This window comes from Meriones unguiculatus, chromosome 4 (assembly GCF_030254825.1).
Source record: "Meriones unguiculatus strain TT.TT164.6M chromosome 4, Bangor_MerUng_6.1, whole genome shotgun sequence".
NCBI classification, from domain to species: domain Eukaryota; kingdom Metazoa; phylum Chordata; class Mammalia; order Rodentia; family Muridae; genus Meriones; species Meriones unguiculatus.
This window is the reverse complement of record NC_083352.1, coordinates 121,711,145-121,732,850: the sequence shown is the minus strand read 5'-3', so window position 1 is coordinate 121,732,850 and position 21,706 is coordinate 121,711,145. Positions and strand designations below refer to the sequence as shown.

The 21,706-nt window shown below is 49.2% G+C and overlaps 1 protein-coding gene across 5 annotated transcripts in view; it reads left to right on the top strand.

The window, feature by feature from the left end:
- The window catches only part of Manbal (mannosidase beta like), a 28,796-nt gene extending 8,104 nt beyond the window's left edge, over positions 1–20,692 (top strand). Inside the window, exons 2-5 of one of the 5 annotated variants that reach the window (XR_009591608.1) lie at positions 3,011–3,229; positions 3,785–3,990; positions 14,651–14,928; positions 19,877–20,692. Coding sequence is in view for 4 of the 5 variants with exons in the window: in XM_060382932.1 (XP_060238915.1) it covers positions 3,841–3,990; positions 18,719–18,778; positions 19,877–19,984 (318 nt within the window). In the remaining variant the exon portion in view is untranslated. Of the gene's footprint in view, positions 1–3,010; positions 3,230–3,784; positions 3,991–14,650; positions 14,929–18,718; positions 18,779–19,876 lie in introns of all 5 variants that reach the window. The other 4 variants (XM_060382932.1, XM_060382931.1, XM_060382933.1 and 1 more) reach the window with 4 other exon arrangements.
- The last annotated feature ends 1,014 nt before the right edge of the window (positions 20,693–21,706 follow it).

The following is a 21,706-nucleotide window of genomic DNA, read 5'->3' as shown; positions in this document are numbered from 1 at the left end:
GTATTAAAATATAACAAAGTTTTTTTTGAGACAGTCTCATGTAGCCCAGGTTGACCTGGAACTTGTGACTCTGTTACATCTACCTCTTATGTCCAGGAATTATAGAGGTGCGCCCCTGAATGTAGCTCAAAATTTACCTTTCTTTTTTTTTTTTTGAGACCGGGTTTCTCTGTATAGCCCTGGCTGACCTAGACTCACTTTGGAGACCAGGCTGGCCTCAAACTCACAGAGATCCACCTGCCTCTGCCTCCTGAGTGCTGAGATTAAAGGCGTGTGCTACCAGGCCTGGCTAAAATTTAACATTTCTAAGAATAAATTCAGTGTTTTCAGCCATTTTGTATCACTGTGTCTAGAACTTCTTCACCCTCCGCCTCCTGCCTAGACAGGAGTTTCTGCAGCTGCAGTGCCAGTTTCTGATCCTGTCTACAGTGGTGGCTGCAGGGGAGTGGCCTCCATAGGCTCATATGTTTGAAAGCTTGGTCCCCAGTTGGCCAGCTGTTTGAGAAGGATTTTGAGGTGTGGGCTCCTTGGAGGAGGTGTGGCCCTGTGTGGTAGACTCTGAGGTTTGAGAAGCCCACACGAGGCAGTCTCTCTGCCTGCTGCCTATGGAGCAGCATGGAAAGCTCAGCTACTGCTCCAGTGCCATGTCTGTCTGCTTGCCGCTGTGGTGGTCATGGGCTGACCTTCTGAAGCTGTAAGCTAGCCCCCTCTTAAGTGCATTTTTAAACAAGAATTCTTGTTCCTGGGGTCTTTTCACAGTTACAGAGCAGTGAGTAAGATAGTGCACACAGCTTCTAGTTTCTCCACGTTTCACTGGTGCTTGGTGCCTGCCCACCTGTGCTTTTCTATATACTTTTTTACATTTTTACTTTCCCCACGTGAGTGTGTGAGAGAGGGAGAGAAAGAGGGAGAGAGAGAGAGAGAGAGAGAGAGAGAGAGAGAGAGAGAGAAAGAGAGAAAGCATGAGAGGTGAGAGTTGATTCTGGGCTTCTACCATGTCCATGCGAGATCAAACTCAGGCCATCAGGTTTGACATCAGGTGTCTTTGCCTACTGAGCCATCTCACCAACCGTACCCTCCCGGTTTTGAGACTAAATCTTATTATGCAACCCACACTGGCTCTGAACTTGCTGTTTTTGTAGCACAGGCTGGCCTTGAACTCATTTTCCAGCTGAGAACTGGGATTGCAGACGTGAACTGACTGGTTCCTCCACCCTCCTTTATTTTGTTTTTAATACTTTTAGGGGGTAGAGGCATACTTGCCATAACATGTATGTGATGATCTGTTTTAGGAGTCTGTCCTCCTTCTATCATGTGGTCCCAGGGATCATGTTCAGGTTGTCAGGCTTGGTGGCAAGTGCCTTAGCCAGCTGAGCCCTTACTCTGGCACCTGCTTTGTTGTTTATGTTTTTTGGTTTTGGTTTGTGTTTTTTCGAGACAGGGTTTCTCTGTGTAGCCTTGGCTGTCCTGGAACTCACTCTGTAGACTAGGCTGGGCTTGAACGCACAAAAATCTGCCTGCCTGTGCTTCCTGAGTGCTAGGATCAAAGGCGTGCGCCACTACTGCCTGGCTTATGGCTTATATTTTTTTGTTGCCTTATGGAAGTTCTTTGCCTGTTGGAATGCTAGACCTTTACCGAATGTATGAGTCACAAATATCTTCCTCCATTCTTTGGGCTGTCTCTCACTGTCTGAGAGCTGTCCTCTGTGGACAAAAGACTGGTTTTTATGTGGAATCTAACTGACGTTTTTCTTTTGTTGCTGTGTCTTTGATGTCACATCCAGGAACCACTGCCAAATTCAGAGTCACAGAGACTTCCACCTTAGGCTTCCAACAGTTTTATAGTTTGCTGTCTTAAATTTAGATCTGGGGTCAGTTTCAGTTAATCTTTATATAGGGTACAAGGGGGCCGTCTGGCTGTGTTTGTTTTTGTGGGGCATTGTTTGCTTGCACCATGCGTTTAAAAACCATCCTCTCCTGTGTGTGCGTGTTTATTTGGAGCTGTGTCCCGTTGGTCTATACATCTCTTCTCATCTCCGTCCCGTTGTCTGTATGTCTGTTCCCATCTCTGTCCCGTTGGTCTGTACGTCTGTTCCCATCTCTGTCCCGTTGGTCTGTATGTCTGTTCCCATCTCCATCCTGTTTGTCTGTTCTCATCTCTGTTCTGTTGGTCTGTATGTCCATGCTCATCTCTGTTGTGTTGGTCTGTATGTCCGTTCTCATCTCTGTTCTGTTGGTCTGTACATCTGTTCTCATCTCTGTCCCATTGGTCCGTATGCCTGTTCTCATGTCAGTAGGTCTGTTTGACTACCTTAGATTTCTATTAAGTTTTAATATCATACAATGTTTTCCAACTTTCTTTTCAAAATAAGTTAAATTAACTTTAGTGATTTAATAGCATGTCATTTCAGCATATAATCAATATAAAACATTATTAATGAGATATTTTACATTCTTTCATAATACATCTTGAAATTCGGTCTGCATTTAATTTAACAGTCAATTTCGTTCAGACCAAGTGCATTTTGGGGCCACATGTGGTTCATGAGCACCCTATTAGGTAATTCAGAGTTCGCTAGAAATTGCATAGTGTGGCACAGATCTTTCTCTGAAAACACAGGCACCTGTGGCACCTGATGCCATGGTACATTTGTCTCTTTATTGTTGGGGAAACCACTTGTAGGTGCCATGGTAAAGAAGAAGCAAAGGAAGAAGGTAACCCTTGAGCTCAGGCTTGGAGGTAGAATAGGGTTTTGAATAACAGTCATGGGAAGGGAGGGCTGTTCTGGACAGCCTCGTGTGCTCTTGGAGAACCAAAGGCAGTTGTTCCTGTTTTCCCAGGGAATTAAGAATGGAGTAGGACTGGGCTGGAGAGATGGCTCAGTGGTTAAGAGCACTAGCTGCTCCTCCATCTCACCAGTTTCCAGTTTCCCTCCTAGCCACTCGTTCTTGGCCATGTGGGTGCCCAGGGTGGCCTGGGGTCTCCACATTTGCTTTTCTTTCTATCCAGAGTATTCTTCTCAAGTGTGAGCTGCTCTACTTCTGTCCAGTTCTTCTCATCTCTGTCTACTGAAGACCTGCCACATCCACAGAGGCCTTTGCTCCTACCTCATACAAGATCAAATGACGCCCTTCCTTAAACGTCTCCCAGTTTCTCTCTCCCTACCGCATGTCTCCATAGCTACTCTGCCTCCGTTTGGAGCAGAGCTCTGGGAACAGGCATTTGTCTGTAAGTCTTTGGTATCCCAAAGTGCTATTTCACTAGGCGAATGAATAAAGCAATAAAAATCGGATATATAGTCAGTATCCTCAGTTGATAGAGTGCTTGCTCTGCATTCATGAGGCCCTGGGTTCCAGCCCCAGCTCCATATAAAGTGGGCTTAAGGATGCAAGCCTATAATGTAACTCCAGCTCTTAGAAGGCAGAAGCTGGAGAATTGGAAGCTCACGCTTTCCTGGATTACTAACAAGCTCTAGGCCAGCCCAAGATGAGTGAGATACCATCTTAAAAGCAAGTAAAACAAAACACAGAAATGTGCGGATCTTTATAAATACAGCGGTTGGAGATTTTTGCATTTGCTTATTTTCATTATATTTGGAAAACATCAAACATTTAAAAGTTGAGGGGATAGTTCACTATGCACATACTCTCTAATTAGATTCAAGGTTGTTTATGCCTCACTGAAGTTGCCTGTTCTAATATGTGCACGTGGCTTGTCCATATGCACGAGTGGGACCATTTAAAGATCACGTGTAGAAACCTGACATTCATTCTTTTCATTTAGAATTTGGTTCTGGAGAACGCTAACTCTCGAGACACCTGGCAGTAGGGACTTGGGCCATGGCCTCCGACCTGGACTTCTCACCTCCTGAGGTGCCTGAGCCCACCTTCTTGGAGAATCTGCTGCGGTATGGGCTCTTCCTGGGAGCCATCTTCCAGCTCATCTGTGTCCTGGCCATTATCATACCCATTCCCAAGTCCCATGAGGCGGTGAGTCCTTCCCTGGGCCCTCAGCTTTCTGCATGGCAGGCTAGATTCTTGTGCCAGAAGACATCACCATAATCAAGATCAGCAGGGACTCTGCTGGCCCTTATCAAGTTAGAATGGTCCCTGGAATCCTACCTGATGGATGGGACCACGTGGCTTTATTTGATCAGGTCTTTTTCATATTGATTTATTTGAGGCAGAATCTTCTGTTGTTGTTATTGTTGTTTGGTTTGGTTCTTTGAGATAGGGTTTCTCTGTGTAGCCCAGGGTATCCTGGACTCTATTTGTAGACAGGCTGGCCTCAAACTCAAAGAGATATACTGGCCTCTGCCTCCTTGAGTACTAGGATCAAAGGTATGAGCCACCACGCCCAACTTGAGACAGATTCTTATTGTATGACCTAGGGCTGGCCCCAAACTCAGTATCTCTCTGAGTCGTGAATGCTACCTTTCTATTGAGCACTTTATTTTATTTTATTTTATTTTATTTTATTTTATTTTATTTTATTTTATTTTACTTTGAGATAGAGTCTACTGGGTTTAGACTTGAGACAGCCTCTCTGCCGCAGCCTCCTGGGACCAGAGTGAGCCATCACACAGGGCTTCTGTTAAGACTTTCATTAGCTCCTGCTGCCTGCTAAGAAATATGGCCTCTGCCTTCAAGGAGCTTCTTGTCTTTGGGAGGGATGCAGATATAAAACAATACTCAGTGATGCATGCCTGTAGTCCCAGCACTTAGGCCAAGGCAGGAAGATCGTGAGTTCAAGGCCAGCCTGGGCTGTATAGTGTGATTCTCTCTCCCAAAATTGGCACCCTGTTTCCATGAGAAGTACAAGGTATACTCTTAACTAACTAGGTAGAGGAACCCTCACACACTGGGCTATCCCTGCTGCTGAGCCAGAGAATGAGCAGCCTTCTACCATGTGAATGGGGAAGGTGGGAGGATGGCATTCCAAAGAAGGGGAGGAGCCCTGACAAGAGCCTGAGCCCTGAAGGACCAGGCTGGTTCAGGGAACCTAGGAGATGACTGTGGCTGGAGCACAGAAGGCACTGGGTGAGAGCTGCAGCCCAGGGTGTGGGCAGGGCCCAGAGAGTTTGAAGACAGTGACACGATCATGTTGGCTTTGGGTGTGACACTTACTCTGTGAGTGTCTTTATTCTGTACCACCCTGCTTTCAACCATTCTTGTACACTGCCCCCATTTTCTTCTGACATTGACTTGTTGGAGGAAGCAAGTCTTTATCATCCGTGATCTGTGCATTCCACGATTTACCTGGTTGCCTCTCTACATGCCACTGTTCCCACAGGAAGTTCCACACAGGCACCCAAGGCCATTCAGTTATTTGGTTCCCGTGACTTGGTGCTGTGGACTCTCCAGTTGTGACAGTTGTAGTTGGTGTCAGCAGGATCATGGTGTCTGGCTCGTGTGCACTGAGAGATCATCGTAAGGTCTATCTTACCTGACCCTGAAGTCTTTGTCCTAAATGGCTGCAGCATCTACTGCCCGTCACTGCTGAGATTTATAATTTTCCTGTGCCTTGCCAGTCTTTCAGTGAGGACCTTTGACTTTCTAGCTGACATTCAGTGAGCTGCCTGATGTTGGTGCTGGGAACTGAGCTCGGGCCCCTGGGAAGAGCGCTGAGCACTCTTAACGACTGGGCCCTCTACTTGATAGACATCAGATTTCTAAAATTTGATTAAAAATTAAAAATTGTTTTAATTTTTTTGGTTTTCCTTTACGGGTATGAATATTTTGCCTGCATGTGTGTATGTGAACATGTGTGTGCCTGTTGGATCCCCCAGATGGCTCCCAACCATCTGTGATTGTGGTGAGCCACCGTGTGGGCACTGGGATTCAAACCCAGGCCTCGGCAACAGCAACAAGTACTCTGAATGCTGAGCCATCTCTCCAGCCACCTGTTTTAATTTCTAAAGTGCATTTAGACATTAAATGGGAGTGTGTGTGAGTGTGAGCTTGTGTGGAGGTTAAAGGACAACTTTAGGGAGTGGTTCTCTCCTCCACCATGTGGGTTCCAGGACTAGAACTCAGAGGCAGACCCCTTTCCCCTGGAGCCATCCCAGTCACCTGGGTTTTGTTACTACCGAGGCAGGGTCTTCCTTTGAAGCCCAAACTGTCCTTGAAACTAAAGAAGTTGCATCAGGTGTAACGGCGCACACTGTAATTACAGCGTGCAGGAAGCTAAAGCAGGAGGATTGCTCTAAGGTTGAGGGCAGTCTAGACTGGTAAATTGTAGGCCAGCTTGAGCTACATACTAAGATCCTAGCTCAGTGGAAAGAATTGGAATTCATACTGATATTTAGAATTCAAACTGAAGACTCGGGTGTTTTTGAGTTTACAATTGTATCATAAAACTTTTTTTTTAACATTTATTTATTTTGTGTGTGCATATGTGTGAGTATGTACTGCATGCGTACATACTCATGTGTGTACATGTGTGTACAGAGGTCAGAGGACAACCTTCAGGAGTTGGGTTTTTCCTTCCATCTTGAGGGTCCGTGGAATTGAACTCAGGTTGACAAGCTTGGCTGCCCGTGCCTTTACCCCCTGAATCATCTTGCCACTGCTAAACTTATCTTCGGTTTATAAAGGCGGTCTGATTTCCTAGAAGATTAACAAAATGACTAATTTTGTTCTGTCCTGCTATGTTGGAGGTCACTAAGGTCAACTTAGGTTAAGTGATGAATTAGGAGGCCTCACAGCTGCGGCTACCACAGTGAAAGGATATAGAAGGGGCCTGGGATAAAGCTGGGGACCAACTGACCCCAGTCCCAAAGTACCCAGACTGGAACCACACAGATGTGTCCAACTCCGGCAGCAAGAAGCCAATAGATCAAGAAGCTTTGTCTGCAAGTCACTCCTCAGAGACTGTGTGTTTGTTTGAAGACAGTCTCACGTAGCAGAGGTTGTTCTTACATTCCTGCTCTTCCTGCCTCTGCATCCCTACTGATGGGATTTCACCACCACACCTGGTTCATGAGGCATTTGGGACTAAACCCAGGGCCTCTTGCATGGAAGGCAAGCACTCTGCCAAGTGAGCTACAAGCAGGCGTCCTACCCATGAGCTGTAGCCCCAACCCACAAGGCTTTTTATTGGGGACTGGTCACATGAATACTGTCTATCTACTACATATCCAGATTTCAGACTTCCAGAGATGCAGGTGTCAAGGGAAGGCACAGTGCACTCCCACAGCAGCGGGAGTGAGGGGGCTGTTAGAGATCCCAGTATCCACTGCTGGCAAGGAGCAGCCATGCCAGCAGGGACCGGGCGTGCCAGCAGCTTCTGGAAAGATGTAACTGTGTTTTATCTGACTTTACTCTAACACCTACCGTGTCTGACATGCACCGCTAAGCTGAGACCCAGGCGGAAGTGTGAGGGTTTGTTTTGGCCTCGGGTTGTGTTCCTGCAGGGGGACTGCAGCCCAGCACGGTGCTGTCAGCCTGCTCTCTGTGTGGACTCCATTCTGGAAGACATTAGGCACATTTGCTACAACTTGTTTTTAAGTTTTAGGAATTTTTTTCTTTTTAATTTAATTTGTTTTTGAAATCTTATAAAATGTTTATATATAACATTTTCAACCTGTAGAATAAGGTTCGTTCATAGAAGTTTCCTTTAATTTCATTATGCCCCACTACTTTCTTCTTCCTCCCATAGGAAGCCATTTTTATTACTGTGATTCATCTTTATCATTTTGATTCATTGTTGTTTTTTTAAACCAATAAATGCTGGTGTGTTGTTTGTATATGAATATCCATGCATTTGTCGTCCTTCCTCTGAGGTACTGAGCTGGCACAGTCATAAACATACTTTCTTTTTCTTTTTCCCCTAATATCTCACCATGCAGCCCTGGCTGCCTGCAACTCTCTATGCACGTAGACCAGGCTGGCCTCACACTCAGTGACCCTCCTGTCTCCGTGTCCTGAGCGCTGGGGTTAAAGGTGTGCATCACCACAGCCGGCTGTTGCCTAACAAGCCTGCTGCGTTTTGGAGACTGTACGTGTTGGGGCTTGTTTTGATCTGAAGCTCCTGCTTATGTGGTACAGAGGGTGATGGGTACTGTGCAGTGGGGAGCCAAGTCAGAGGAGCAAGTGTAGCATGGGGCCAGCGGAAGGAGCATACCAGATTTGAAGTTTTAAAAAGGTCCCTTTAAGGGGCTGGAGAAATGGCTCAGTGGTTAAAAAGCGCTGGCTGCTCTTCCAGAGGACCTGGGTTCAATTCCTACCATGTCAGCTCACACCTGTCTATACTCTAGTCACAAGGCTTCTGCTATCCTCACAGAGACATACATGCAGGCATGTAGTATATGGGTGCATGTACTACATACAACATGTGCACATACTCATGCATACGTACACAAGACAAAGGGCAGAGCTTTGAGGGATTCTAGCATGGGCAGGCTTGTGGCCCCTGGTGGTTTTGTCCATTGTGTATTCTGGTATTTTATGGATGTCAGCACTGGACTTTTCCACCCATAGTCATATCCCTCAGTTAAGAACACAATTCCGGGGCTGGAGAGATGGCTCAGTGGTTAAGAGTACTGACTGTTCTTTCAGAGGACCAGGGTTCAATTCCAGCACCCATTGGCAGTTCACAACTCCTGTTCCAGGGGACCTGACACTCTTACACAGACATACATGTAGTGAAACACCAACGTACATAAAATTAAAAAAATAAATAAGTTATATATATATATATATAAAAACAAAAACGCAATCCCTAGGCCCAGTCCTCAGCCAGGGCATGCTGTTGAGTATTGTGTGACAAACTTTTATTGTCATCAGCTGCTGCTGAAGCTGTTCTTGGTCTCTGGGGATGGTGGGATGGGGGAGTGAGGGACAGGGTAACTGCTGTTTTATTTGGAGAGCTAGGAAGGGAAGCCATGTTCCGCCCATTGTTCTTAACCCTTTGAAGTGAGCAGAGGCCTGGGTCTGTGCCACAGGCTGGCAGGGAAGGGTCCTTCAAGGCAAGGACTTGACAAAGGGCTCAGAAATATAAGCTCCTCAAATCATCTGAAAGTTGCTTCCTGACCTCACTGTGACATGTCTTCCCCCCCATATGATTTAAAAAATTTTAATACATGTCTCCTAAAAAACAAACAGGCAAAAAAAGTTTTTTTTTAAGTATATGCCTTCTAAGTCACCCAACAAGTAGGAAGATTTAACTTACTCCATCTTTTAAAATATAAATATATTGCAGCAAATTTCTTTTGTTTTTCTTGTGGTTCAGGGGGCAGGGAACACAGGGGAGCTATCTTCCTGACTGGTTTTTACTGTATTAACTTTGTTTTGTTTTGTTTTGTTTGCTGAAACAAGATTTCACACTGTAGCCATGCTGACCTCAAACTGAGAATAATAACCTTCCTGCCTCAGTTTCTTAAGTGCTGGAATTACAGGTGTGTCCCACCACACAGGGCTGCGTAGCTGTCTCTGTGAGTGCATGTGTACGTGTGTGAGGTCAGTGGACAACTTGCAAAGATCAGTTCTACCATGTGGATTCTGGGGATCAGGCTCAGGTCAGCAGGCTTGGTGGCAAGACCTTTTACCTACTAAGCCATCTCAATGGCTCCAATTTTAGCCGAGTTGGAACTCACTATGTAGACCAGACTGTTAAACTCACAGAGATCTGTCCACCTTTCTCTTCCAAGTGCTAGGATTATGCCACTATATATGACCCATTTTACCTTAAAAAACAAAAAACTTGCCAGGGGAATGGAGAGATGGTCCAATTACAGTGACGTACTGTTCTTGGCTTCCAGCACCCATGCTGGGCAGCTCACAACACTTGTAACTCAGGCTCCAGAGGATCCAACACCCTCCTCAGGCCTCTGCAGGCATCCATATAACACACATACATGTAAATACAAATAAAAGCAATCTTAAACAACAAAAAACTAGGGCTGGAAAGATGGCTTGGCTATGAAGAACACTGGCTGCTTGTGCAGAGGACCTGGATTCAATTCCCAGCACCCACATAGGCTCACACCATCTATAACTCCAGTTCCAGCAAATCCAGCAACCTCTTCTGGCCTGACTCCCATCTGTGTGAGTACCAGGCACATACATGGTAAGCATTCAGACAAGGAGGCAAATCACTCATACACATAAATAATATAACTACATCTTTTAAAATTTTAAAAAAGGGGGCTGGAGAGATGGCTCAGAGGTTAAGAACACTGGCTGTTTTTCCAAAGGTCCTGAGTTCAATTCCCAGCAACCACATGGTGGCTCACAACCATCTATAGTGAGATCTGGTGCCCTCTTTCTGGCTTACAGGCACACATGCCAGCAGAATACTATATACTGTATAAATAATAAATAAATACATCTTTTTAAAAAATTTAAAGGAAAACAACCAAACCCATTCAGTGGGCCAGTAGCAATGATGATGATAAAATGAAGCACTGTGAAGCCACTTACTACCCGAGCATTGGCTCCTGGGACTAGGGATTCTGCTACCAACTTTCTTCTGCGCCTTGATGAGACAGCCTCCTCTCCCTTCCCCCATCCCTCCCACTGTGACCCCTAACTACATGCACAGAAACGAAAGGATCTGTGTGCTGCGAGAACTAGGCAGCAGAGTGGTGAGTGTCTGGGCTGCACCGCTGGGAGTATGTCAAACAGCCAGATGGGGTGGGGGAAGGGGCCTTTAACTAGGGGACAACTGAGGTCTTAGGGAGGAAGGGGGCCTGGGAAAGTAGGGACAGCTTGTAGAGACTCTTATGGCCTGAGGGCTGCAGGGTGGCGCTTGGTAGCAGACGATGCTACAGAGGTGGGAGAGGGGCAGAAGTGGGGTGAAGATGCCCGGAAAACAATGCTGCTCTTTGCTATTTTGCTTAGGGCAAAACTGTCTCCTTGCTTAGCATATAGACACAAGGTTTCTTAGTGGCTTTTAGGGTCAGAAGATAATATTTTTGGCTCCAGATGATGGGAAAGCCTTTGAAAAGCAAAAAGAATGTCTTTCCTGTTTCCCAATAAGCAGATTTCTTGCAACTGGTTTATGCTTTCAGTGCTTCGTACTTAGGAGATTATTTGAAAGCTCTTTGGGGGCTAATCAGGGAAGAGGAAAAAAAAAAAAAAGAACACATATAAATGATTCCCACCCCACCCCCATCCTTTCAGAGGAGAAACAAGAACCCACTGGCCAAACTGCAGCCAAGTCTCTAGAATCCTGAGCCAGATGGAAGGTTTTCCCATTGACACCTCATTAAGCTGAGACCTGAGAAAATATTTATTTGCTCCTGACTAAGGCCAAGGCCTACAACCCAAGTGTTTTCTTATAGGCTAGATTCTAAAATCTGAGGTAGCAAGTCCTTAGACTCAGAAAAGACAGCAAATGCCCCTGTCTCTCAAGCCAAGTTTGGTTGTAGGGAACATGGTAAGGAAAAAGAAAAAGAAAAAAAAGGATCCTGAGGGACTGATGACCAGTGTGTAAAGGCCCCAAGCCTCACGGCGTTTCCAGTCCCAGAACCTACGTGGGGAAGACAACTGACTCCACACAGTTGTCCCCTGACCTTCGCAGTGTGCCCATGCGTCTACACACAATGAATAAAAGTAATTAGATTTAGGCTGTACACAGTGGTGCACACCTTCAGTCACAACACTGTGGGGGTGGGGAAGGTAGAGGCAGGAGGTCTCTGTGAGTTCAGGGCCAGCTTGGTCTATGTAGTCAGCTACCGGTATATGGTGAGACCCTGTCTCAAAAGGAAAATAAAATAAAAAGGATTCTGAGATCACCTTTGGGCTCTAGAGGAAAGAGACTGTTGATGCTTGCCCATGAGCCAGGGATGTGATCATTCGGTGGTTCTGTGCGTGGCTGGGGCCATCTGGGGGTTTTCGTAGGCCTGTCCGACTCCTGGAGATGTGGATTCCCGTCATCAGAGTCACAGATCAAGGGTTTGTAATGTGCCCAGGTGAACTAATATGAGGCACTTGTCTAGCCCATGGATTTATTTCCCTGAAGCCTAAACTAATTTTAGGAGGACAGGTTAAGTTTGAATGATGGTTTGATATCACAAGGTGAGAAAGGAGCTGGTGTCTTTAATGCCAGTACCTGACAGAAGCGGGTGGATCTCTGTGAGTTCGAGGCCAGCCTGGTCTGCAGAGCTAGTGCCAGGACAGCCAGGGCTACACAGAGAGACCCTGTCTCAAAACAAAAACAACAAGACCCCAAGCAAACAAGCTGGGAAAGGAAGAGCCTGGGAGGAGTTAGATTAGAGGAATCATCATGAGCATCTTGGTGTGCATGTGTGTATTGGGAAGTCACTTTTTTGAAACTGGCCGTGAAGTTGCTGTGTATCCAAGGATGAATTGGAACTCCTGATCTCCTGCCTTTGCTTCCTCGGGGTGCTAGGATTATCAGTGTGCCCCATCACACCCAGCTTCAATTTAGCATGCTTACTTGAAACCTGAGGAGATGCTGGGCTATGCAAGGAAATTAAGGTTCTAGAAAGGCTTGACCTTGACCCTGCCTACCTACCCTGCTTGAAGTTTGCATGTGCTTTAGGCTGACTGAGAAGTAGTTGCTCCTCGGGTGGGAACCCTCGACCCCTGAGGTGCCCTCTGCCTCCCTGACCCTGTGGTGAGATGACAGTTCCCAGAGTTTGTCTCCTTCAGCCACAGCATCCCAAGGAGGCTGCCTCCCTGCTTGGGCTAGTTCAAAGGCCCCTGAAAGGAGGCCTGCCGGCCTGTTGGGGGACAACAGTGGTCACTGGGTGGTAGCTACAGTGATGGCTGGGATTGAGGAGCCCAGGTCTGTTTCTCCAAAAGCTGGAGTCCTGGGGAGCATATGCGAATTCTAGTACCCCAGAGACTAGAGGCAAGCAGCTTCTGCCTGCCAGCTCTGCCAGGCTCAGGTAGCCCTCCTCAGAGGGGTTCTAGCAGAGCTAACTTGGGCTTCCGCAGTCTGTGATGGCATCTGTAAGCTCACTGGATGCCTTTCTGGGGAGGTCTGTGTAGGCTTTCTTAGGGGAAATCCCAAACCTTAAAGGGCAGTAAGCCAGACTATGCTGAGACACATCTTTTCCCTTAGGGTGTGAGTGTGAGGCCAGGTTGACATGGCAAGTTCCAGACCAGCCAACGCTGTGTAATGAGACCCTGTGTCAAGAGAAGAGAACAGAAGAGAGGGAGAGGGGAAAAAAGAAAAGGAAAACGAGGAAGTGTGGGCAGCTGCTCCGTGTGTCCCGACTAGCCGGAGCTTCTCTCCAGGCGTCTTTTGGAGCTTCTGCACAGAATGGACATCCAGTTGGCCCCACGTGAGTGGCACTGGCTTGTTCACTGCCTCGTGCCAGTGGTGAGAGTGCACCATGAGTTTGTAGTTTAGATGCTGTCTGAGCCAATCTCACCTGTTCTGTCTCAGCAAGCAGCACAGAGAAGGTAGGCAGCTCCGCTTGCTCACACTCCGTCCAGGTCTGTGGTGCTAATGAGGGTCATCGGCCCAGCTCTGGTGGCTTCCCCATGCAGACATGGTATTGGCTCGTTAGCTTGGCAGATTGGGGATATCGAGGCGTAGGGGACTTAGAAGCTTAGAGTGGTCCAGTTCCTGCCTTTCCCAGGGTATACTGACTTCCTTCCCAGGCCCTGTGGTGAGGAGGGAAGATAGTAGCTCTCAGCATCCCCATCACCATGGAGTTACAGCTCGGAACCGTTAACTTGCTGCGTTCACTTTACAAATCTCATGGAGGCTCTGCTTGACCACGTGCTCTCCTGGAGAACGCACCAGAATCTAGTGAGCTGGTGGCGTGTAATGTGCTGCCCACAGAGCTGTCACTCCCAACCTGAATCCTGTAGTGTCTGGAGACCTGAAAAACCTGTCCCCGAGCTCTGGGACAGTGGCCTAGAGTGCCAGAGCGCTGTGGAAAGTTCTGTGTGTGTGTGTGGGTGGGGGTGGGGTTGAGTTTCTGCGCCCATAACTATACGGTTAACTTGAATAAGCGTGCACCCACTCCTAGCATCCAGGGACTGGCTAACAGGACCAGCTCCCGTTCTGCTGGCGTGTGGTTGCAGCTTGGGAAGCAGGTGTGCTTTACCTAATGACACACAGCACTCCTGCAAGCCCCAGACATCTTGTCTTTGCCTCCCTAATGCTGGGATAACAAGTGTGTGCTACCACACCCCAGTTTTTACGTGGGTATGGGGATCTGAACTCAGGTCCCTAAGCTTTTACAGCACGTGCCTCACTAACTGAACTATCTCCCCGTTCCTCCCAGATTGCTTTTTCTAACCATGGTTCCGCTTGCCTGCCAAGTGTCTTGGATGCTGTGTCTCTGTTTGGCATAGTTGAGCCCCTGAGGACAGCCTCCCCCCACCTCCTCATATCATCTGGTAGCTTGCCCTCTTCTCAAGGCCACCATCGAGCTTCATCTCCACAAGGTCTTTTTAGCCCCTGGCCTGCCCAGGGCTTCAGGCAGTAGTGACATGGTGGGGAGGGCCAAGCTGCAGCGTGAGGCTGACTGGTCTGAGTTCTGTCCAGTCTTAATGTAGCTGAGCCATAAAAAGAGGAAAGCTCCTGGAGGGTCAGATGAGACAGTTTCCAGGCGATGCCTGAGCAGAGTGCTGCTTTTCTTTCCCTGGCCTGTTTTCGGGGGTGGGGTGGGGTGGGGTGGTGTGTGTGTGACAGTGTTGAATGACGTTCTGTCTTGATTTGCAGGCGCACAGCCACACTGAGCAGCACAGCGGAGACAGCAAGCTTAGTGCCTCTCCCTTGACACTGTACAGATTCCGTTACCTGGGCCTGAGGGATAGCAGCAATTTTCTGGCCTGGCGAGCTGCACTCTCGCCACCTCATTATTGATGGGGTTGTGTCCACAAAAGATGCCTCCATGGACCCAGGAAACACCTGGCAGTGAAGGTGTCTCTTTTTTCCCTCACCTGTCTTTTTTTCCCCTCACTTGCTTCAGATGAGGTGCGGCACCCCCAGACTTAAAGGTGAGGCTGTCGCGTGTGTAGTCTTCTTGCTCTTCCCTGGCTTGTTCTAGCCACACATATCTGAAGAGAAGTTAAGTCACTCCCTTGTTCAGTTATTCCTGTCAGCTGAGAGTGAAAACCTAGCCTTATCATGCTAGGACCTGAGGACCCAAATCACACTGTGACAGCCACCTTTGCTTTCTTGTAGCTTTTCTAAAAGTCCCCTGTGTCAGAGCTTTGGCTTCCCTGCCAGTAAGTGTGGCTCCAGTGGCTGCCTCCTCATCACAGGCCCAGTGAGCAAATGACTGAAGTATGCTGGCCCTTCTGCAGCGCCCTGTGGTGAGCCCAGTGCTGCCTGTACTGGGCACACATAAGTGCATGGTAAACACCTGTACAATGAGTGGATGCTAGGACACAGGCCAGTGGTCTAGAGTGAGAGGGGCCGGCCTGGAGTCAAGGCCAAGGCTGGAAGTCATCTTAGACAAAAGGCCAGCCGGTGACATTCTAAATCTGAAAACAGGCACAGTCATGACTGTTGTCATCGTTTTAAGACAACAGTCTAGAAGCAATATGGAGGATAAAGAGAATGGAGGATGCAAGGGAAGGATGCAAACCAGGAGTGGCCAAGACACCATGAGTCCAAATGGGCAGTGGCTGTGTATGTGGTTGGGATGAGCAAAACCTAGAACCTCTTAGAAAGTAGAATCAACAGGCCTTGGGAACAGATTGATGTGGGGGTATGAGGGACCAGTGAAAGCTTAGAAATGACTTGGGCAGCTGGATGGATGGCAGTGTCAAAAGCTGAGGTGGGGGTGGGTAGAGAGGGAAACAGTTACTGTGTTCAGGCATGATAACTGTGGTGTGTGCCCACCCACAGAGGACCGCGTCAGCTGCACAAAGCAAACACAACTACGCCACTAACCTGCTTGCCTGACTCCTCCAGGACCACTGGTCACAAGGAGGGGACAGAGTCCAGAACAGACCCCTTCGTCATTCTGGCATGGGGCTCTAGGGGATGCTAAGTGTAGAAAATAGATTTTATAGTTAGCAGTGAAACACTGAGAGACACAGACCCTGGCTCTGCTGCTCGCCAGACAGAGCTGGAGCCAGCCCAGGTGTCCGTCCCTTTGTTTATCACCTGAGCTCCGACCTGGGGCACTTTGTCTAGACGAATGACGGGGGACTGCTCACCACCAGGCAGTGTTGGGGCTGGTGTGGCGGCGGTAGCGTGACCGGTGGAGAGGCTGAGCAGGGCTGGGGCTGCACGTAGTTGATTGTAAAATGGCCGCGCCCCTTAGCTTATAGGAAGCGTGAGGCCTCATCTTCAGTGTTGTCCGTGACAGACAAGAGGCTCGTCCTTGCCTGCTCCTTCACTGCATTCACTAACTTGTTCAAGCCGCTGACGCTTCCCTGAAGATGGCTATCCGGGTAAGATAGGCGTGAGGACGTGTCACCTTAAAGGTAGAGAGCAGTGAAAGGAGACATTCAACATCAGCCTCTGGCATCCACACACATGTACACACGTATCTACATATGCATGTCTGTGAACACATGCACATGCACACGTCACACACAGTATACATGTCTCTCTGCGTGGTAGAGTGTTGGTGGTGTTGGAAGGTATCTGGACACTTCTGTAAAGAAAGGAGGCTAGGCAGTCATAAGTGGGATTTTTTATTTTTTTAATTTTTATGCGTATGAGTGGTTTCCTTGCATGTATGTAAGTGCACCCTTCAAAGGCCAGAGAAGTGTGTCAGACTGCCTGGAGCTAGAGTTAGAGGTGAATGTAGACTGTCACATGGATGCTGGGAACTGAACCTGGGTCCTCTGTAAGAGCAGCAAGTTCTCTTAACCCCTGAGCCGTCCCTCCAGCCCTGGAGTGTGTTCTTAAGAGTGCCCAAGCCACAGGGTGTGGAGCTGGGCGAGGACAGAGGGTGCTCCTGTGAGTACAGCTGGCTGGGAGGCCCCGCAGCCTGACCAGTGTGGCGCTGGGAGGTTGCCTTAACTGCCTTCCCAGGTACGGGATGAGGGGCTGAGGGTGGTAGAAAGCTCTTGGGGAGGCTGAGGGCGGAGAGCAGTGGTGAGACCTGCGTCTTGGGCACCTTCTTTGGCAGAGGCAGCAGGCAGGGCAGGGGTAGTGTCTGGATGGAAGGAGGGGTCCGGATGCTAGCGAGTGGCTGAGTCAAGATGGAGAGAAGGTTGGGTCAGCAGGCTTTGAGACCTGTTGCAGAACAGTAGAAGGTAGACCACTGGGGCCCTGGTCACTTCCTGCTGGAGGAAGGCTGGGCTTGTAGAAAAGATGCCATGTGAGCTGGGAGGGCTGAATTGGAAGGGCATGGGGCGTGCCCATGCTAGTTATCTGGTGTATAGATGAATGGGGCAGCGCGTTGGGGGAGGAGGGGGCGGGGTTGTCTCTGAGCCCAAAGTCCCTGGAGGCATCAGGAAGACTCTCTGTAGCATGAAGAAGCACAGGACAGCCACTAGTCCCTGCACCAGCCCCCACTGCCACAGGCTTGAGCTCAGAGCAGGCCTCAGTAAGTTTTCTGGCATATGTCTGCTCAGGGCACGTAGAGACAGCTGACTTCTGCAGGGTGTGCAGGTGCTGTAAGGCACAGCTCTCTGCCCGAAAGGCCCCCAGTGACATCGACATCACGTCCTGATGAGTTTGTCCAATGAACTGTGGCAGTGGGGGAGTGGGGGTGCAGTTGACAGCCACTCCTCTGAGATTTGGTTTTGTTTGCTTTTCTAACTGGTTATTTTTTTATTCTTGGCCAAGTTACATAAATAATAGCGTAAGGCATCTTGGACACCATTGAGTTCTGGCTGGAGGAGGCCCAGCAGCCAGAGGAGCTGAGCTCCAGTCCTGAGACCTGGTGAGTGGGAAGCAGCCTTCTGCTAACTCCCACCGGGCCTCCATACCTGCTCTCTGGCTGAGAAGGGGACTTGGTAGGGTCTGGGCTGGCCTTTGGTAGGGACCGTTTCCCAGAGCTGTAGTTCTTCCACTTGCAGGAAGGCACCTAGGCCTTGGGGACTGGGGTAATACCAGAAAATAAAATAAGCTAGAACCTGGCCTCCGAGATTCAACACAGAGGAGCGTCTTTGTCTTCCAGAGCAAGGATGTAGCCTTACTCTGCTTTTTAGTTTTTCTATTTTAACTAAAGACCAAGGGGTTTGGAAGCTGGAGAGGTGGCTCAGTAGTTAAGAGCTCTTGCTTCTCTTGCAGAGGACCTGGGTTCAATTCCCAGCACCCACATGGTGACTCACGGCCCATCTGTAACTCCAGTTCTAGGGGACCTGACACTCTTTTGTGACTTCCATGGGCACTGAGCACACATGTGATACACAGACAGACATACAGGCACAACACATATAAAATAAAACTAACAAAGCTCAGCAATTTGAAAAACTATTTCAAAGGGGTAAAACAAACTAACAGCAACCTTTCCCATATTGAATTCCAGCTAGCCAGGGATTCCCAGTGAGACCTTGTATCAGGAGGCAAGGCAAGTGGGTCTGTCTCTGTCCTGCCCTGGCACCTTAGGCTGTTGTCCTTGAACAGATAGAGCAGTGCTCTTGAGCTGTGGCCACTACTAGGGGACACAGAACTGCCATCACTGCGTGTATGCACTATCCAGGAGGAGCTGGGAGTCAGATCTCATGGGAAGTCACCCAGTTGGCATGCATGGATTTTGAGTTTTTAAAGACTCCTAGTGTGTTTTTTTCTGGGTGGTTTGTGTGTGTGTGTGTGTGTGTGTGTGTGTAAGTCAGAGGATAATTGTAGAGTTAGTTTTCTCCTTCCACCCTCATGTAGGTTCTGGAAATTGAAGTACATGGCAAATGCTGTTCCCTAGTGAGCCCTCTCACCAGCCTGGTATACACTGTTTTCGTTACATTTATTTGTTACATTTGTTTGTTTGTTTGTTTGTTTGTTGCAGGAGGCATGCATGCCACGGCCTCCTTTGGAGGTCTTTAGGAGTCAGTTCTCTCTTACTCTGTGGGGCCTGTAGATCAAACCCAGGCCATTGGGCTTGCTGGACCTTTCCCTGCTGGGCCACCATGCCACACACCCAACCTACCGCACCCCACCCCAGTGTGGATTTTTAAGAATAAACACTGCAGACCATGTGCAGCTTGCAGACAAAGCACAGGCTGTGGCTGGCGTCCTCTGGGCTAACTTGCTTTTGGTGTCCTTTTGGGCCATGGCATTCCTCGTGTTATCACCACATGAGAGGAACAGCAGATAGCTGTCATTCCAGATTCTTCTCTGGAATGAGTGGAGTGGCCTGGGGCAGGCCTGTGCCTTCCTGGGGTTTACCTTCTTTATCAGCACAGTGAGGCCAGACCTAGATCTGTGGCTCTGCACTTTCTTTTCTCTCAGCAGTAAAACCTTTGTCCCAATCAGATCTTCTGAGGGCGGATCATGGGGTATGAAACAGGCAGCAGAGCTGCCCCAGTTGCTGAGAACCTGGGGTTCTGGCCTGAGGCTGGCTCTGCCCTCCCCCAAGGCACCTCTGCCAGACCCTGCAGAGCACAGTGTAGCCCACCTGCCAGCTGCTCTCCACCCCCAATCCAAATTCTGTGGCCAAATGGGGGGAGGAGCGCGACCACCAGCAGTGCCATCCACAGCAGTCTCCCCCACAGCCCACCCTCACTAATTCTGTCCTAGCATGGGGCATCCTGACAGCCACGGGTGCCACCAACCCTGCTGGTGCTTCCTGCGATGTCACCTTCCCCATCTTATCCATAGGTTTGTCACTGTCCCCATCTCACACATAGGCTTGGGACTGAAATGGCCACAGGCCACTGGACTGGAAGGTAAAGGAGCCAGATGCCCCCTGGTGCCATGTACTTTCAGACCCTGCTCTGGGAGACAGCCCTTGCCTGTGGTTGTGTGGCGTGCTTCAGTTGACAGAATCCCTTTGGTACATCTGGATTCCTCTAACAGGACTCTCTTTTAATCAACACACAGGAGGCAGAACAGTGTGAGCCTAGAAGTGCAGAGGTGGCGAAGAAGCCCAAGGCTGCCGCTCCTTCCACCAACAAGAGGCCAAAGAAGGAGACGAAGAAGAAGCGGTAGAAGCGGAGGCCGAGGGGCCCACGGCTTTGGCCTTGGGGACAGCCCTCCTGGGATCCAACATCCTGCTTCCTCTCACAGACTGTCTCTGTCCTTGGCTCGGGGTTTGAGGTCATTAAAACTCCCTCTGACCACAGGGATCCGAACAGTCTCTAGGCCCCAGCTGTGCAGACCACCACTTCCTCTTCCTTCACTGCCCCGGAGGGGTCCGAGGTCTTGTAAGGCTCACAGAGTCAAGCACTCACAGTCATGCTTGGGCCCAGCCGTCTTCAGATAGAGTCATGCTGCATCTAACCCTAGGAGCTGTTACCTAAGGCTCCAGGCACGCCCTCTCCCATTGTCTAGGCCATATCTGTCACTCTTACGTGCACAGAACTTCACATGTGTTCAGGTCAGGATACAGTGTGACTCAGCCCACTTGCTGCAGCAGCCAGATCCTGAAGATGTTGGGGGTTGGAGGGACAGTCGAAGGCCTGGGCCCCAGTGATGCCTGCACAGGAAGGTGCTGGCTGAATGAGGCCAGATTTCCTGGACACGGACTTTGCAAGCCTTTGAAATAGGCATTTCACTTTCAGACCAACCTCTTTTTAAGCCATTCTAACATTCAAAGTGCCTTTGACTTCGACCTGTCATTCCCACATCTCTCATTCCCTGGCCAGTGAAGAAAATTATGTGGAGAAGTCAAAGCAAATAAACTGTCTTGCATGCTGAGCCTGCCAGTGTTGTCACTGAGGAGGGAAAGGGGCAATCTGGGTTTTTTTCCAGATTGGGAAACAGACAGGGAACACTGTCCCCCAAAGAAGTGGAACAGTGTGGGCAGAAATGGCAGCTCTGGGCAAAGCAGCCCTCTAGGCCAAGCCACCCTGGAACAGGCTTCCAGAAAAGGTCCAGTCAGTGGCTCCACGCTGTCCTTAGTCATTGGGAGCCCTTGTGAGTTAAGTTTCCACAGAGTCCAGGCTCCTCTCACTCCACAGGTCCCTACTGCAGGAGGACAACACTGCTTATCCTTAGAGCCTGTAAAATACAGTGCATTACAGTAGGAAGCGTCAAGGCTCCAGGCAGCTCCAGTCACGTGAATCAGCCGCCGAGGAAAACCCCTACACTGCAAAGTCAGGACAACAGGCTCCTCCGCCAGCCAGCCCCTTTCCCAGGTGTCGTCAGGCCTGTCCATTTTACTAGTCCAGGCCACTTGAGACACCACAGTGGGAGTGTGACCCGAGCCCAGGCTCCTGGCCACGCAATTCCACAGGCATTTATCCTGGTGTGGTATTTCATGCAGTAGGGCAGGTGCTGTGGGGTCCCTCCCAGAGCCTCGGGTCTTGGGAAGTCCAGGGACATTCTACTTGGCAAAGGGCCACTTTGTGCAAACACAAGCACACAAAGAGCTTCCACAGAAACAAGGAGCCTTTGTGGAACCGTGAGCACACCTGGCCTGGTGGGAGGCTGACATACAAACAGATAAGGCCCGAGTCTCCATCAGGGGGTCAGCAGAGTATGGGAGCCCAGTACAGGGCCGCCATGTCAGACCAAGGGTCAGTCCAGATGCCTGGCTCAGTGCGAGTGACCAGCTGTCGAAAGGCCTGGCAGGAGTTGAGAGTCGAGGGACTATGGTGGGTGCTAGGCCATGGCAGAGGAGAGAACCTGTAACTGCCAGGAGCAATTCTACCTCAGAGCCCAACTCCTGATGTTCCCTCAGAGGCTGCTCCAGGGACCAGGCTAGGAGAG